The sequence below is a fragment of the Gambusia affinis genome, linkage group LG16 (assembly GCF_019740435.1).
Source record: "Gambusia affinis linkage group LG16, SWU_Gaff_1.0, whole genome shotgun sequence".
NCBI lineage: Eukaryota > Metazoa > Chordata > Actinopteri > Cyprinodontiformes > Poeciliidae > Gambusia > Gambusia affinis.
Genome location: NC_057883.1, coordinates 891,448 through 910,016, shown reverse-complemented (window position 1 = coordinate 910,016; position 18,569 = coordinate 891,448). Strand labels below are relative to the sequence as shown.

The 18,569-nt window shown below is 37.6% G+C and overlaps 1 protein-coding gene across 2 annotated transcripts in view; it reads left to right on the top strand.

The window, feature by feature from the left end:
* LOC122846006 (estrogen receptor beta-like) overlaps positions 1-18,274 on the top strand; it is a 66,377-nt gene extending 48,103 nt beyond the window's left edge. The window contains exons 6-10 of one of the 2 annotated variants that reach the window (XM_044142645.1): positions 2,559-2,697; positions 8,018-8,151; positions 15,961-16,144; positions 16,894-17,229; positions 17,463-18,274. In XM_044142645.1, the coding sequence (XP_043998580.1) occupies positions 2,559-2,697; positions 8,018-8,151; positions 15,961-16,144; positions 16,894-17,229; positions 17,463-17,568 (899 nt within the window). In that variant the 3' untranslated portion in view covers positions 17,569-18,274. The remainder of the gene's footprint in view (positions 1-2,558; positions 2,698-8,017; positions 8,152-15,960; positions 16,145-16,893; positions 17,230-17,462) is intronic. The other variant, XM_044142646.1, reaches the window with a different exon arrangement.
* The last annotated feature ends 295 nt before the right edge of the window (positions 18,275-18,569 follow it).

The following is an 18,569-nucleotide window of genomic DNA, read 5'->3' as shown; positions in this document are numbered from 1 at the left end:
GTTTGCATCTCTTTTTTTGCTTGCTTAATTTTATTTGTCGTATTCTTTTTTGTTTGTGTTTCTTTTTTGTTTGCTGAATGTTATTTGTTTGGGTCTCTTTTTTTGTTTGCATCTCTTTGGTGTTGCATTTGTTCTTCACTTGTTAGCTGCACATTTGCACCTGTTGCCCACCGTAATATCCTATGATTTTAAAACTGTTGTCTGACTGGAGCCAGCACATTGACAGCTTAATCTGAATTATCATAGTTGTTTTTCTTCCTTCTTGCACATATCATGACGCAGGTCACATTTGAAAAGATCAAGGGTTTCATGTATAAAAGAGTTTGCTCTTTTCACAGTAAAAAAAAATTGGCGCATAGACACATTTAGAAAAGTACGGCGCACAAACAAAATCAGATGTACAAAGCTCTGCACATGCATATACTTGTGCATGTTTCCTTTATAAATCCCAATTTTTGGAAAATAGAGGGCAGCTGCTTGTCCGCCATGTCGCCACCCTTACATACTGTAGGCCTACATGTGTAAATTAGCATAAATACCTTGCATGACTCCCACTACATGAAGCAATAACTTTGGCAAAGGTTCTTGCTTGTAGCGTTAAATGTGTATCATAATAATTCTTGTATATTTTATTTCAAAGTTGCTCTTAAGGCACCCAAGGTTGCCTCACAAAAAATAAATAAAAATAATACATTTTAAAGAAAGAAAAGAAAGAGATCCAAGTGCAAATTCTTGTTTGAACCGCAGAGCATACAAACAACAAGGTGATCAGACACTTTTTCTGTGAATCAGAAATCAGCTGTGATTCATCTTATACAGAATCCACATCTGTATAAAATGTGCATAATCTTATACACATGATTCCTCTATTTAGAAAAAACTTCTACATTCCTAACTCGCTGTAAAGGACTCTGTCTCGAAATTGCAGTGTCAATAAGACAGTCATGACAGCCCTGTAAAGAAATGGCTCACACTTTGAAAATTCCTAGTGTAATCTATTACATTGCTTTCATGTGAATACCATTTGTTATTTTTCGACATAAACTGTGTCAGATTATCCTTTTTGAAAAGGATTTGATCCAGAACCAGAAATGCTCTGATGCAAATTTTACACTTTCTCTTGAATGTGTACTGGTACTTGAGACATAATGACCATAACATGTAAGTCATGCCCCAATCCCCTGACCTGCTAAACTACAAGCACTATTCCCGCTTTACACTGACATTGCAGTTCTAAAATACTTTTTTCAAAACACAGCATACAATTTTCAGCATTCAAAACAAAGTTAGTTTCCCTATTATGCACACTGACTCATCACATTAGCAAACAAACACAAATGCATCTACCCCTTCTTCAAGTTATGGAAATGCATGTGGAGATATATCAGCTGATGCTTTCATTGCTGGGTTAGCCATGCTACATTTCCCTGCTGCCAGGAAAAACTTGATGGATGAGAATACTGCGACCTTTCCAGAATAGAATAAATGAGGCAGCATAGTTTTTGTTTTACTCTAACTGTATACCTTATACTCTGCATGTGCAATTTTGTGTTGGTTGGGATGTACAGTGTGTACATGTTTTTTTTGTGTGAAAAAATAAAATATACTTGTTACTTGTTAGTGTTTTCCATTCATCATAGTCTTTTAAATTGAGCACATCTGTGTTCAGCTGGTTCTTATGAAAGCCTGTTCATATGAAGCTCTGTGTATTAATCTGAAAGCAAAATACAATTTTAAGAAGAGACAACATTGCATTGAATGTAGTTTAATTTTATAGAAAAGTTTTGGTCATTGTGGGCTTTTTGATTTGTGTGCAGGTTTCTGAAAGTTTGGGGCATGCTTTCAGAAAATGTGTGTAAACAATCTAAAAAAAAAAAAGTATTCATTGTACAACATTTTTCAAACCTTTACTGAAAACTGCATATTACAGAAAATACTATAAATGTAAACAGAGATAAAACCAGAATAAGAAAGTTAACATACTGGTAAAGAACAACATATTTTTGGTTGCTGATTCCAACAAAGACCAACAAGCACGTAAAGGCCTGCAGTCAAATATAAGGACATTTGGGATGTAGAGTTAAACAGGTGCTTTTAGTGGATTAATACTGATATAGGTAGCTTCTAATAGTCAGGAACAGATGTTTTCTGTTTGGTTACCATTAAACAATGGAGTCTGGACTGCTTGAATGACATCTGTGTTAAATGACAGAATGTGTAATGTGTCAAAGCAGTGAGAAATAGTTGAGACATTTGGGAGAGTTGTCCTCTGCTTTGCTGAAGGAGTGATGATGACAACTGAGTGGATTCCAGTTCCTTCAGGCAGGTTAAAGCAATTGAGAAAAGCTATATTGTTACTACTCAAAATAAAACTACAATGTTTTTCCAAAAATTAAAGCAATTTTTTAGAAAATTGTTGATCTGTTTAACAACACTTAGGCAATTTTTGAAAAATCTTACATTTTCCTGGGAGGATAACAATTTTGACCCTATATATTTTGAGTTGTTAGGTCATAATTGGTCTTTTATTTTATTTTACTTTGCATGATTTTTCACAGGCTTTGTGGAGTTAAGTCTAGCAGACCAAATTCACCTGCTGAAGTGCTGCTGGCTGGAGATCCTGATGCTGGGCCTTATGTGGAGGTCTGTGGATCATCCTGGGAAACTCATCTTCTCTCCAGATTTCAAACTCAGCAGGTGAGAAAACTTTCTACCATCTGGTATCACAAGTACATCTAAGATATGTCATCCACACAACTCTCTGTGTGACTTCTGCTTGAGCCACATTGCCTGCAAATGCAATCTTTTCTATTGTGTACATCACATGAATTGTTTTGTTTCCTGTATGCTGTATATACCAGCTATTAACACTGCAGACTAGAAACTAAGTTAACCATGAGACATATATTTGCAGGAAACACCAGTGTTCTTTCCAGTCCACATATTTTAGTTATCTTTAAATCCCTTTATATTTAGGCAACCAAGTTGCACCATTGTACTCATTCATGAACAAGAACCCAACATACTTGAACACCTCCACTTGGGACAGGAACTCATCCCAAACCCAGAGAAAGCAACATTTTCCATCTCAAGATCATGGCCTTGAGATCATGGTCCCAGATTTGGAGAAGAGTGGTGCTCCTGTGCTGTAAACCACCTGCTCAGACACACAGTCCTTCAGTCTCACAAATTGTGGTCTGTTTGTGAGGTAGTCATAGATCCAGGTAATTACTGAGGCCTCCACCTGTTTTTTCTTGAGATTCTCACAGAAATCAAAGAACATGATCCTCACAGTGCTTCCTGTCTTATCCATATGATAGTGGGTTTATTGAAGCAACAACGGAACTGATGATTTCACATGTATCATTAGCAACACCTGAGAGTGGAATGTAAGCAACACTGGTGAACTCTTTTGGCTAATAATATGGACAGACGTTTACTGCCAATCTAGGCTACAGAGACGACACTTCACAGTAACATGTCCTGAATGACACCATCTGATGATTCTAAACACTGCTTATCCACCTCCTTTTCTTTTTTGCTGCTCATACATTCAGAAATATAGAAGAGGATTAGGGCCACTGAAAAAAAACAGAGTTCTGACTTTAATCCCAGAATCCAGATTTTTTTCTCACAATTCTGACTTTAATCTCAGAATTCTGACATTATTATTTATGGACACTGGTGGGTACCAGCTTTCAATGACCTAGATGCTAGTTATACAGAAGGACAACAAACTATCTTGAGGAACATGTTGGATTTAAGTCAGCTTTTCAGTGTCCGAGGGGTCTTCGAAGATGCCATTTTTTAAAATTAAAGAACAAAAGGTGAGTAAAACAAGAGCGATAGTTTAATATCTAGTGTAATGGCTACTGCTCGCTCTTAGCATTTTTAGCTTACATCGACAGAGGAATACGTGTCTCACAATGCTACATAACACGTGTTTAATAAAAGTTGTAAATAGCTGTTGTTTGCTGGAATTATCCCTGATGGGGTTGTTTCCTTTTTTTATTTGTTTATTTGAAAGTTTTCCAAGGAAAAGTTATGGCAGAAGCTATACTACAGATATAGCTACCAATATATGTCAATTACTTTTACTTCAGCGAAAGAGAGAGAGTTAATCGGTTGTTCTGATCGTGGGACGTCCTCACCATTTAGCTAACACCAACTGATGTGCACTGCTATGTTAGTGGTACAATGTTGGAAAAAGATGGAAACGGTTTCATAATCATAAAATCATTTACCTGCACTGTATGATGTAATACCATCTCAAGATTGAAATTTCATCACATACCTTGTGCAAATAGTACAGTTATCGTCCAGGTCCGGAAATGTTATAAGCTGCAGTTGTAGTTCACTAGATCAAAATTAATGTTTAAAGTTATTTGAAAAATAAAAAGTCCTGGTTAGGATCACTCCCGCCATGTGATGTGATCTGCACAACCAATAGAAATGCAGAATGTTGTGATAGATGGATGGATGTAAATAAATAGGCAAGTAAACAGATAAATAATGAAAATAACAAAATGACCCCATTGTTGTTCCATACAATATTTCCTTTTGTGTGCCATGTGTAATACCTTTTCCTGTAACTAAACTGCATTTATAAATTGGTTTTGGTACCAATATCCTAATCAATCCGATATTTTATTTTTTAAAAGCGAACGTTCTTTCTCCCCCAATACAGTAGATTGCATTTATGTTGTTTACAATCAGTATTTTCTTACTACCATAAGCAGTGAACTAAAGGTACATTATTTTGGGTGATCTTATTATTGTTCTAAAGTGCATTGAAGAACATAATTGTTCTTTAAATCTGTTTACAAATTGACTGTAATAACAAAACTGCCAGATTACATCCCCTCCAACAGAGACTGAATTGCCGTCTGCAATTTTTTTCAAAAGCAAACAAGCACTCTAAAGAAAACAAGGACATCTGCAGCGAGATCCCCTGTAAAAGTGAAAGACAATTCCTGCAATGTCAAATTTGGATGCCCTAATCAGACTGAACTACATACTTTCTTTCTGTACCAAATTAGTACTTGCAATTTTAGCACACAGTGATTGGATTATATTGTGCTCATCTCACTTCCAAACTTTGTCGGTCAACCAAAAGTTTCCTAACTTGTCACAACTCTAATTTATGATGAAATGCATGAAGATGTTGCCAATGGTAACATTTCACCTCTCCACAGAACCTGATTTCTTGGAGTAAATCTATGTAAGCTTTGTATTTTTCAGCAAACCGCTCATGCATTGGCTCAGGGACAAGTCCAACCGTAAAGAGCTTCTAGTAATTTTTAGGCATAATCCTCTACTAACATATCTGAAGCAAATGAAGACCTTCTTGCCACAACTCCATGACTTGCTAATGAGGGGATGCAGTATTATAATTTAGGTGTGCTAGAGTGGGGATCCATATTAAAGTTAGAGGATTGTAGCTCTAGATTTGGTCACCCAAAATTAGAATAACAATTTGAAACTACAGAGCATTTCTACAAACATATGTCTCTGCAAATATTTGAAGTTGTTATGCCTTTTGGGAAATGCTTAGTGCTACTAAAATAAAAGAAGCTATAATAATCCCATAATAATTGTCACCCATGTGAAGATCCATCACATTTTGTATTTCAGCTCTGTAATGATTTTAAGATAGTTAGCAGCTTTTTATGTAAATTAACAAGCTCATAACCACTGATGCTATGTTCGCTGACTTATGTAAAGCTCTTAATCTGACTGAACTAAAATAAGAAACAGATATCCACCATAATTTGACCTGTATTTGTAGCATCCCTGCACCTATGAAGCAGAACTGTGCCCTCTACCACAGTTATTGTCTCATTAACCCCTTAACCCTCACCCCCTAATTCACCAAAAATGGCTGAAAAGGTATACCCAAATTAAATCACTTGCTCTTCTTGAACAATTTGGAGTACATGCAAAGGCTTGGTCTCTTTATGAAGATGACAAGTTAAATATTCTATTTTTACAGTCTAAAATACTTCAACTGTAAGTAGTTTGTAGCTATTAAATTTGTTACACAAAGGAAATTTTGCTTCACCCAGATTTTTCATTTTTATTTCTTGTAAATGCACATTGAGTGTTGAATGTATGGACTGGAAATACAATAAAGCTGTAGAATAAAGTATTCTGCTCATGGATTTCAAGACTAATCAAAATAGCACAAAAAAGAAATGTCATTTTGGACATGTTTATTGTTGAGGATGTACTGGCGTTGTCCAAGTGTGCCATTTGGAGTCTCCAAATGGAGACAACATCTGATATACAAACTTCAAATGACTGTAACTCCTCAGTGCTTCAACATACAGTCATCAGTGAGGGCTCTAATGAAAGATAATGACCCCCCGCACTCTAAAGGCATGCTAGCCCCCCTCAACTTCTCTACTTTACCACCCGTTGCTTTCCCTCCTTCTTTGCCCACCCCCCCTTCTAACGATACGCTAGCCCACCAGTCCTCCCCCACCTTCTCTCCTTCTTCTTAGAAACCTCCTCTCCCCGTTCCTCCCACGCCACCATTCCCTTGGCCCCCCATTCTCATTCTTCGGTTCACTATACCCACCTTGCTCTGACTGTAGAAGCAGACGACTAAAGGTTTCCAGGATAAATAAAGCAGGATTTAGTGTCTTTTGTTCTTAAAACCTATAATGATTGCTCTCTAAACCTCGTCTTGCTCTAAGACTTAGTCTCTGCTTGGAGCAAATCTTCACTTGCAAAACTTTCTGCTTGTTTGGTGGAATTTTCTTTCCATAAACCAAGACCACATATTTTCAGTCTGAAAGCAGGATTTCAGGATATTTATTCTCAGAACTCTTAATACTTTTGCTTACATTTTCATTTTGAAAGCAGCACTTCATGTCTCTCTTCTCAAAACTTGTAACTTGTATTCAAAACTTCTCCTTGTATCTGTCTGACTGTTATGTTACGACTATGTTATGTTATGACTATGTTGTCTATGGTTGGGTGAACAAAATCCTACCTAAGATCAATAGCTGTTAGCGATTAGTAGCAGACTGCTGGAGATGTATAATGTAACACGGAGCAGAAACCCACATCCAGTGGGTGGCGCTGGTTGCTGCAATTGAAAGTAGCCAAACAGCCACACCTGCTAGAAGGAAATAAGCGCACCCAGTAGAACATTTTCATTCTATTGGCTGAGAGATTGCCAGGTGACTGTGCCAAAAGACAGTTCCATGTTTCATAAGCGAGCAGAGACTAAGTGTGAGCGTGAGGAGACGTTTTGAGTACAAGCATTACAAGTTTTAAGAATAAAGACATGAAGTCCTGCTTTCAAAATGAAAATGTAAGCAAAAGTATTAAAATTTTTGAGAACAAAAGATATGAAATCCTGTTTTCAGACTGAAAATGTGTGCTCTGGGATTATGGCAGGAAAAAATCCATCAAAGGAGCACAGAGTTTTGCAAATGAAGATTTGCTCCGAGCAGAGATTAAGTCTGAGTGCGAGGAGAAGTTTAGAGTTCAATCATTACAGGTTTTGAGAACAAAAGACATGAAATCCTGCTTTCTGACTGAAAATGTGTGCTCTTGGATTAAGGCAGAAAAATTTCCCAATATATGCAACCTAACAATCAGTCTTGCAATCAGGCCCGCTAGTCGGTGTTTATGAAGTGCTGGGATTATTTTGGTTTATTAATGCTTTTGTTCCCGGTCTCCATCTTGTTGGATTAACCAAGCATCTATTTTTTTTTGCTTCTTTGTCAATGGTGGCAACGGTGGTAGGAATTTACCTCACATTTGGTGGGTTGCTGGTTCGATTCACGCTCTGACTGTCTCTGTTGTTGTGTCATTGGGCAAGGTGCCTTGCCTGACAGTGGTGGTCAGAGAGACTGGTGGCGCCAGACATCTGTGACTACTTCCTAGTAGCTTACCACCATCAATGTGTGAATTACTGAATGTAGATTAAAGCGCTTTGGGGTCTTATGGATTTGATAGAGCGCTATCCGAATAATTTACCATTTCTTACTCTCTGTCTCTTCAGGGAGGAGGGACAGTGTGTGGAGGGCATCATGGAGATTTTCGACATGCTTCTTGCAGCAACCTCTCGCTTTCGGGAGCTCAAGTTGCAGAGGGAGGAGTATGTCTGCCTCAAGGCCATGATCCTGCTCAACTCTAGTGAGTATCACCAACGCACACAAAAAAACCCATCTGCACCAAGGTTGCATGAAGATACAAAGTGTGCTTGATGCTGTGTAATCAGTAAAGCAATGTGTGCTTATGGTCCTTACATAACCTAGATAAGTTTGACCCTCAGCTTTGTTGTTGTTACTGTCATAATCTTGAACATGGAGGGTTAGTGACAGTCACCACATTGCTGGTTCACATACATTAAAAAAAGGCTGAAACACAATAGTATAATTTGAAGAAAAGAAGAATGAAAAGATGTCACAGTTCAAAGCATCATTAGTGTGACTACCTCTCTAAAAGCAGGACTTTTAGCAGTCTGCTAGTATTGTGTAGCATTATATTGGTTTGGCTACAAATAACTATTAATATGTGCTAAAGGCAATTACTAACAAAGTGAATAATTTAAAAGAAATTATCAGGCAGGGGAACCACCTGATTATTGGGAAATAGTAGCCAAACAACTTTCAATCTCTTTCAAGTGTTGTTTTATGAAAAACTGCATAAGATGTGGTATGAACATTGAATGAAAAGGGGAACTTGTGAACTGATGTACTCAAATAGCGAGCTCTGCACACATGTACAGAACAAACAAACAAATTCTCTTCAAAATATGAAAAATTATAAACAAAATACTTCAAATTCCAGCTAAAAAACTTTAACTAGGAATCTCACATAGTTAGGTGAGCAACAGCATGGCTAACCTACCAAGGAAAATGAAAAGATTAAGAAAAACTAATAAAGTGTGGAGAACAAAAGACATGAGATTAAAGGGACAAAAATTATAAAAAGGAACCAATCAAGATAAACTGAAACCAATAACTAATAAACAATGCAATAATATCACAGGTCAATATAAATATGTACGTAGGATTGTTTTGATGAATTGAAATGAGGCATGATTAGCTCTGAAAGCTAACAAAAAAACATATTTGGTTTTGGTTTTGGTTTTCAAACAACCTGTTCACAGTGCTACGCATAAGGCAAAATGAAATAGTTTTTTTAATAAGATGATTTGCTAAACTAGCTTATTGAAAGAATATTTTACTTTCCCTCCCCATTTGGCAACAAAGAAAATGGTGGCTGTGGCATTATTTAATCACCACAAGGAACAACAATCATAAAGCAATGGTGGCAGGAATGGGTCACTGGCTCAATCCACTCTGCAGCCATCTCTGCCCTTTTGTCCTTGAGCAAGATACTTCACCGTCTTGTCTGGTGGTGAGGGTCAAGCTACTTTCCAGTAACTTGCCACTATCAGTGTGTGAATGACTGAATGTAGTGTGAGGAACTTTGGTCTCCTCTGGACTTCATGAAGTATTATACAAGTACAGATTATGTACCATATGGAAGTCCCATACCGAATTACAATATTGCTGAATGAAATTCAATATTATTTAATAATAAGGAGTACACTGAAAAAATTACTCTTTGGATGAACATAAAAAAATCATAGAAAGGTTTTCCACCTGATTACTTTGCTTTATTTCAGCACCATCTAATTCTGTTACTCCTATTTAAAGCAAATGTGTTGGGTCAACTTAATTTATTAAAGTTATTCCAATGTAAAGCAATTGTGTTGGCTCAACTTATGTTATAATGGTTATTCTATGGTTGATTCTAAGTCAAATGTGTTGGCTCAACTTAATATATTATGGTTATTCTAATTTAAATAAAATGAGTTGGCTCAACTTATTTTATTATGGTAATTCCAATTTAAAGCAAATGTGTTGGCACAATTTAATTTATTAAGGTTGATTCAACACATTTGCTATAGTTGGACCCAATGTAATTTAAAAGAGCCAGCCCAACTAATTTGCAATGCTTTGGACCAAATAATTTACTTGACTAAGATTAGCAGCAATTTAGCTGAAACCAATTTTTTTTCTCTCTGAAGAGTTTTTGCGGCGCTTGTGGCTCATATTTTTTTGAGACAGTAGGCAGACAGGGTGAGGACATGCAGCAAAGGTTGCCGGGACTCGAACCAGCAACGTCTGCGTTGAGGACTAATGCCCCCTGCACGCTGGAGAAACCAACTTATGTTACAGTGATACCTTCACACTACTTATTAAGTTGATCCAACTCATAAAAATTAAGTTTAGCTCAACAAACAAGCTTCATGCTGAAAGAAAGCTTTTTAATCATGTGAAAATCTTTTCCATGATTTAATTACGTTAATTCAAAGATGTTTTTTTTAAAAAGTGTTTTTTTTTTAAAATACCTTTTTTACATTTCTTAAATGCACTGTATCAGTTCATTTAAGAACTGCACTATTACAGTGCAGTTCTTAAATGCTGAAAGAATTTTAAGAACTATAAGAGGGCAGTTCTTAATTGCCAATAGTGCCCTGCAGAGAAAAACAAATATCTATAGTTTAATGTGTAACTAAAACCGCTTTGAAGTCTTCCCAGGCGCAAAACAGTTATTACGCATAATATCTTCACTGTAAAATGTAATAAGTTCACTTTACTTAAAAAAAGTTAGGAAACCGATTGCCTCAAAATCTCCAAGTAAAGTAGCTAATTAATTTTAAGGTGTTATTGCTAAAAATAACTATGTTTAGACCACTCAGATAAAGGCAGTAAACTTGAGTGCCGTTAACTCAAAATCATTAGTAAAGTTGACTATAAAATGTCAATTATGACTACTTCAAATTGTGAGTTATGTCAATTAAGCAGTACTCATAAAAATAAGTTATGCTTACACGTTTAAGCGTTCACATTACTTGCAAAATATCAGGAAACCAATTGCCTTGATATGTTCAAGTAAGATGAACCAAAAGTGTTAAGTTATTGGAACGAAGAGCCAACAGACAATAGTTTGAATGGAAAAAAATGTTTAATAATTAAACAAGTTTAACTTAAAAACAAGGTTCTCAAGTGTGGTTACATACACACTAACCTGGAAACAAAGTTTTCCATAGACTTTTTTAGGGAAAAAAATGACAAGACTTTTTTTCTAGGGTAGCCTTCAATCTAATATTGAATCCTTCAAATGGCCCTCAGTCTTTAAAACTTTGAAAATCCCTGCTTAAATGTCTTTGCTGACTGGTGTGAAACAAAAACTCAATTCTCAATACTAGAGCCCAACATTTATCATAACATTGATAAAGCAAATAGTGAAGTAGTGAAGTGAAGTAATGTTTCTCCTCATTAACATAAAACCATTTAGTAGTCTGCAAATGCAATGATGCTCTCTCCAACAAAAAAAGAATCAAACAAGAAATAAAAATCACTTTTCCAATAAGGGTAAAGGTATCAACGTTGATCCATAATGTCACATCACATTCACTCACTGCATCAGAAGATTTTTGAGTGATTGTATTTTTGGTTTTAGGGATTTATGTCCAAGTGACAGAAGCACCCTTTGGATGAAGTCAAAGGTGTACTTCAGTTGTTGAGGGTACTCCAAATTCAGAGTATAAATAAGTCCAAAGAGCAAGCACATGGCATGTGGAAGATTTCCAAGATCATTCATGACAAGACTTCTTTCCAAAATGATGGCAGTACTTGAAGACTGGAGGTGCAGTGAGTCAGTGGAGGCCTGCCTGTCCTCAGGAATGATGGTCAGGATCCCAATGGGGGTGTGAGACACGTCTGGGTCTTCGCAGTCCTACCAATAGAAGCAACACCACAATTACATATCACCGTAACACTTCTTTAGGGTGACCAGACGTCCTCTTTTTCCCGGACATGTCCTACTTTTCAGACCTAAAAAAATGTCCGGGGGAATTTAAAAATCGTCGGGATTTTGGTCAACTGCCTCAAAACACATTACATAGCTACAGTGCATTGTGATTACATTGCCACTCCGTTCCACTACTCCATTCCAGGTTTCTTTGTATGGCAAAGAAATCGGTAGCACATGTGTGTCCGCGGCTGCACAGTGGCGCAGTTGGTAGAGCTGTTGCCTTGTAGCAAGAAGGTCCTGGGTTCGATTCCCGGCCGGGGATCTTTCTGCATGGAGTTTGCATGTTCTCCCTGTGCATGCGTGGGTTCTCTCCGGGTTCTCCGGCTTCCTCCCACAGTCCAAAAACATTACTGTCAGGTTAATTGGTTTCTCTAAATTCTCCCTAGGTGTGAGTGCGTGTGTGAGTGTGTTGTTTGTCTTGTATGTCTTTGTGTTGCCCTGCGACAGACTGGCGACCTGTCCAGGGTGTATCCCGCCTCTCGCCCGGGACGCAGCTGGAGATAGGCACCAGCAACCCTCCCGACCCCATTAGGGAAGAAGGGTGTTCAGATAATGGATGGATGGATGTGTTCTAAACCCAAATCTGGTGACCCTACACTTCTTCATCACGGCTGCTTCTCCTACAGTTTACAGCTGCCCCACCTATGGCAGTCTACTCATCATAAGCCTTCTATAACAGTACAGCGGCTTTTTTAACCCGCCAACATCTTTATCGTTATCCCTTTTCCTTTTTTGTTTTGCGCCCCAGACAGCTTTTTTGCTCTGCCGCTCCATCTTGTTGCCACTAAATAAACATGATATTTTCGACTAACGTTAGTCCCAGGCATCGCTAAATCATTACACATAAAGTTAACCTCAAAACCTGGACTTACGGATGAATTATACGGTCGAGATAACGAATATAAGTTTGCTAAAAAACAGTGGGACTTACTGTGACCAAACTTAGCTGCAGCAACCCCCGTATTGTTGACAGTTTGGCGCTTCTTTCAAACACGTCGACACTCGTCAGTGTCCAATGCGCATGTGCGTTCAACGAGAGCTGCCGAATGATGCCGAGTTTTTTGCTGGTTATGCAGATGCGTTTTGCTCACTCATAACTCCAAGTTCGGGTTACTTGCTGCTGATGAGTTTGATTACTTGCCTCAGTAGAAAGTTGTCTTTGCTAAGTTTAAGTTAGTATAGTCAACAGAGTAAGCTGGAATGAGTTAAGGTCACTTTTCTTTTTGAGTAAGATATACTTTTACATTTTACAGTGTTGTGATCCCCTGATCTTGCTAGATGTTCTTCGGAGGGAAATGAATCTGACAAAATTGAATCACGTTATCTCAACTTGAATACACTATTCAAGTTGAGACAAAAACGATTGTCTTGCGTGAACTCACATGATATCCCGTGATCTCACTCAGCTTCAGCACAAGATCAGTCTGACTATAATGAATCATGTTATCTCAATATGATTAAATTTCATAAATGTGAAGTTGTTGAATTTCTTGTTTATCCAACATCATTGTATCACGTTTTTGTTTGAAACATGAATGTTTGTTTGAAACATTATTTAGTTAAAAGTACATAATATTCTTTTGTTCATGTAATAACCCCCTAAGTTCAATTTTTACAGTGTAGTGGCTCATTTGTTGGCTGCAGCACTATTTAGCAGCAATCACCACAAGTCATGGTTAGATTTGGGTAAACACCCATGTGGATGAAATGACCTGCCAATATGGGGTGCAGTAGTTTCCAGTGGTCACACCACCCTCTTCCTGCCCCTCCTCCTGACCAGCAGACAAGTTACAGGTTTTATGCAGGTGACCGACCTTTTCGAACAAAGTTTCCTCCTCCCAACAGAACACATCACTTTGCCAGGGTCTGCTCTCTATTGATTTTGCTCTACTGCAGCTTGGCTGGTATTCCAAAAGAGGACAAATTGAGCAAGAAGAAATATGGTGAAAGGTGGAGAAAAAATCCAGAGGTAAAGGGAATGATGAATTTAGATAAGAAAGTTGTGTCTCTCCTCTTTCATGTGTTCTCTGTACTCATTGTAGGTGGACAGGTTGATTTATAGCTTATCGTTTCATCCAGTGTTTGTTATAAACAAACAGTCTTTGGGTTTGTTGATGAGCCAGATGATCAGGATGAAGGCTCTGTAGAAACATGCAAATCTCACTTCATGAGGCTGTAGTATCTTATTAAAACTGTTATATTCTATTTAGCTGTAATTCAGACTTTTGTTAGTAACTCTGAGTAGGAGCCTCAGATTCCAACGTCCACCCAGCCATTTTGCACAGGTGAATGGTTGCTGCAGGAGATTAAAGGGTTACTCAAACATGAATAATTATTAAATAAGTAAATAAATAAAAGATATTAAAAGCAATATCTAAGAAAATGAACCAAAATTTTGCTAAAAAGAAATGCCTTTTGTAAAACAGTCAGTGCATTGTGGCATCAGGGAGGGCAATCCAAAATTTATTGTGATGATGTTTAATAAAATTCTTTGTCAGTCAGAAGTTTTGTTGATGCAATTTGAAACAAAAAGTGAAATTATTCTATAATAAATTAAGTACTCATTTTATCTTTATATTGTGAGTGAAAACATAAAGAAATGTGTGCTCTTTAACTAGGTCAAGATAGTTTTTTATATTTTGAAATAATTATTTGGTTTAAATTGCAGTATTAAGTTAAAACTCAAAATTCAAGATTAATGGACTTGAAAAACAATGTTTAGACAACATGTCTCTTGCTGTTTATGGATGATGAGATGTACCCACTAGAATGGCTTCAGTTTTGGAGCTGTTGAGTTGGAGAAAATAGTGCTCCGTTTATAACCTTATCTTCTCTAGACAAGTTTTGATGAGGTTGCTTTATGCTTTATCTATCCTGGTTACAGCAGTGGCATTCACATAAAGCTGGGTGACATCAGAAATAGCAGTGAATGGACAAACCATGAGGGTTGATGACTTAACCAAAGGGAAGGAGGTAAAGAATAAAGAATTGGGACCATGGACTGAACCCTGAGGAACACTGAGGATGACTATGTTTGTATTTGATATAGACTAACTCCTGGAGATTAATTTTATCTGGTTTGGGAGGTAAGTACTGGAACCAATGGAAGGCAATGTCGGTGCATCTTGTGTTGAGTTCAAGCTGGTTGAATAAGATGCCATGATCGACTGTGTCGAAAGCAGCAGGAGGATGAGGAGGGAGGGAGAGCCAACATCATATTACATCAGGAGGTCATTTCTGACTCTCACAAGCACGGTCTCTGTGCTGTATGATATGAAGGGCAGATTGGACATAGGTCTGTAATTTGAAAGGATTTCTTGGTCAAGAGTGGGTTTTTTGAAGCATGATCTGATTATGGCTATCTTTAAGATGAAGGGGTCATGACCAGATTGGAGAAAGTGGTTTTTAAGAGAGGTGCTTGGAGAACTTAAGGTGGTGATTTGTGATTTTTCGAAGAAGGCTGGGTAAAGCTCACAAGTGGAGGGTTTCATCTTTCTCATGATGTTTTGCACCTCTTCTGATGAAATCAGGGAGAAACAGTTTAGAGGTTTGAAGACGGCAGATGTAGGTGGAGGTGCAGCTTGGGTGGAGGGACCAGAGACATGGTCTCCAGAAAAAGAAGACTGTTAACTGTTTCTATGGACATCAGATAACTGTTGTCAAACAGGTCTAGATCTAACAAATCTAGATCTAAATGTGAGGAAATGAAACACTTTGTGAGTCTGGTCTCTCCTTTGTATGTGTTGCTTTTATGTATGCCCACACAAATATGAAGCAAGAGGTATCCACAATGACCAATTCTATCAAGGTGACCATGATGTTAACTTGTACTTATTTATGTTTTTCTATGTTTTAAGATCAACTGTGTGTGCCCCAAACTGGGCATTTAAAAATGCAGAGTAATTGAGAACGTAAGTCAAGCTGCCATCAGTTGAAGCCACTGATGGCAGTATTTAGCATGCTTAGGTCAGTAAATCTTTGACAATATTGTAGGTTTTATGAGTTTGACTTTGGGTTGAATTTACTGGGATAGGACTACCAAGGACAGTGTTGTTGAGTTAAAATGTATGTAAAAAAATATGTTTGTTTTTTTTGTTGTTGTTTTTTCAGATTTATGTACAAACTCCCCACAGACTACAGAGGAACTAGAGAGCAGGAACAAGCTGCTGCACCTTCTGGACTCAGTCATTGATGCTCTGGTTTGGGCCATTTCCAAACTGGGACTGTCCACGCAGCAGCAAACTCTTCGCCTTGGCCACCTAACCATGCTGCTCTCCCACATTCGTCATGTCAGGTGCACACATCTGAAAATGACATAATGAAGAAGCATCCACATATGTCAAAATCTCTCACTCAATGAACTTCCCATTCTGTCACATTCCAACCACAATCCTTAGTATTTGCACCCATTTATTGTGATGGTACCTTAAGATGTTGTAATCCCAATCAGAGTTCTACTGTTTCTTTCCCCTGTTGTCAAGCTCAGCACAGTAGAATGCATTCTACCATGCCATTTCCTCACAGTTTGGAGTGGGAGTTGGTTGCTTTTCAAGTATAACTGCTTCAAAGCATTTTAATGTTTTAATTCATTTCTCCAGTTAGTGAAATTGTAGACTTTTTGTAGTCTTTCTGGACTCTGTGGTTGTAGTGAGAGAGGAAATGTGTGATCTGATGTCTAACTTGGTTTCTAAGTTTAACATCAAAATGTTTCACTTACTGGTTTATGTAAGTGATACCTAAACTCTGTGTTAGTGTTCACAGCTGGAACACTAACACTAGTTTTAGTGTTAGTGTATTTGGGAACACCAACAATCAACCATTATCATAAACACTGCAGATAGGTGAGGGAAATGGCTATGGAGAAATTTAAACCAGGCTTAAGTTCTAAAACAATTATTAAACTTTGAACACCTCTCATTAAATTTGTAACATAGAATTTCATTACAATACACTGAAATACATCAAATGAGACAGTTTCTTTTGAGTTTCAGAGAAGACATGGTGAACATGGCTTTTTCAGTTTTTCACCTTCTCTCTCCACAGCAACAAAGGCATGGACCACTTGTCGACCATGAAGAAGAAGAACGTGGTTCTGGTGTACAACCTTCTCCTGGAAATGCTGGACGCCAACACATCCAGCAGCAGCAGTCAAACTGCTGTGTCCTCGCCAACCTCTGAGACCAACTGTGACCACCCACCCCCTCCATTTTACCTGCAAACTGATGTAGATCAGACCTTCACCACCAGTTGCAGTAATGATAATTCTATGGTGCCTCCAGGGGAACCAGTTGAAGACCATATGATGGTTAGACACATGCAGTCTCAAGGCCTCCTGTCCTCTCCTCCACCTATAATAGGATTTCAAATGAAAAGTGAGGAGTAAGTTTCAGAAGTCTAGCACTCGCCTTATTCAACATTAATGTAATGTGCTTTCTTTGAAAACCTCCATAACTTAGCCTCATAACTGCTTCTAATACTAGCTGTCTCTGATGCTCCTGCATATGTCGTCATGTTTTTGCTTGTTGCTTATCCATTTTTGAGATAAGCTTTGGGTGAGTATCCTGGGTTTTATTTGTCAGAAATATAAGTGACAACATACACTTTTCCCACAGCTACACCGCTCCTGAACACTGGTCTATGGATGGAAGAGATGCCAGTTCTTCAGTGGAGCCACCTGGTTACATAATCGCTGATCAAGTTGTCATGGAAACCACCTAGGAAGATGATTAAAAGATCAGAAAAAGAGAATTGACTTTTTAAAGAAGCAAACAAAAAAAAACACCAGGTTCTGTTGTGAAATTTTATTTTTCTTCTTTTTTTAGATCTTTTTGGTCATTTTGATTGTACCAGGCTTCATCTGTGTAAGTATTTTTTTGTGATTGTGCACTATGTCAAGTGTTCATGAGAATGTCGTCTAACTTCTACGCAGAAGTTCAATGTGCAGTACTGGGATCTTTTCTCTTCATCTTGATGTAATATTCAGAACAAGTCATATCCAAACATTTCTTCTGATATCTAAAGGTGCATGTAGACCACACAGCTAACATTCATGATTTCCATGAGGACTGTTACTCGGAGGAAAAGGCACTGTTTTTGTCGTTCTGCAGTAAAAATTTCCTCTTGCACTAATGCTATACTTTGTGTACTTTGGTGTCTCATTGGTGCCTGTTCATTCAGTGTTTTTCTATTTTTGTGCAAGTTGTCAGTGAAGCAGGACTATGCTACGTGGCCTTTTACCAAAGTGACTGTTAAAGATTTCTCTGTTTGCTTGCTTCACCTAAGGCTGAATTTATACAATTAAAGTTTATGTTTGAAGCTACAGCTTAAAATGAAATCCAAAAACATTAACCACCAGCTATAATTATTCTAAGTGTGGACTTAAAGTATGGACTTTGACACTGCAGCATTAAAAAATGAAAGCTGACAGCTTTTTCTGTTTTCTGAATGATTTGGCTAGTAATTATCTATCACACTCAGAGGTTGTTCAACATGAGAAAAACCTAGCAAGAAAAGATCTACCCTATGCACATACACTGACAAAAATGAACTTAGTGGGTTATCACATTAACAAAAGAATAACATGTACTTTTAACTAAATAATTTCTTGTTTCAAACAAAAACGTGCTACAACGTGGATAAACAAGAAATTTAACAACTTCACGTTTATGAAATTTAATCATGTTGAGATAACATGATTCATTATACTCAGACTGATCTTG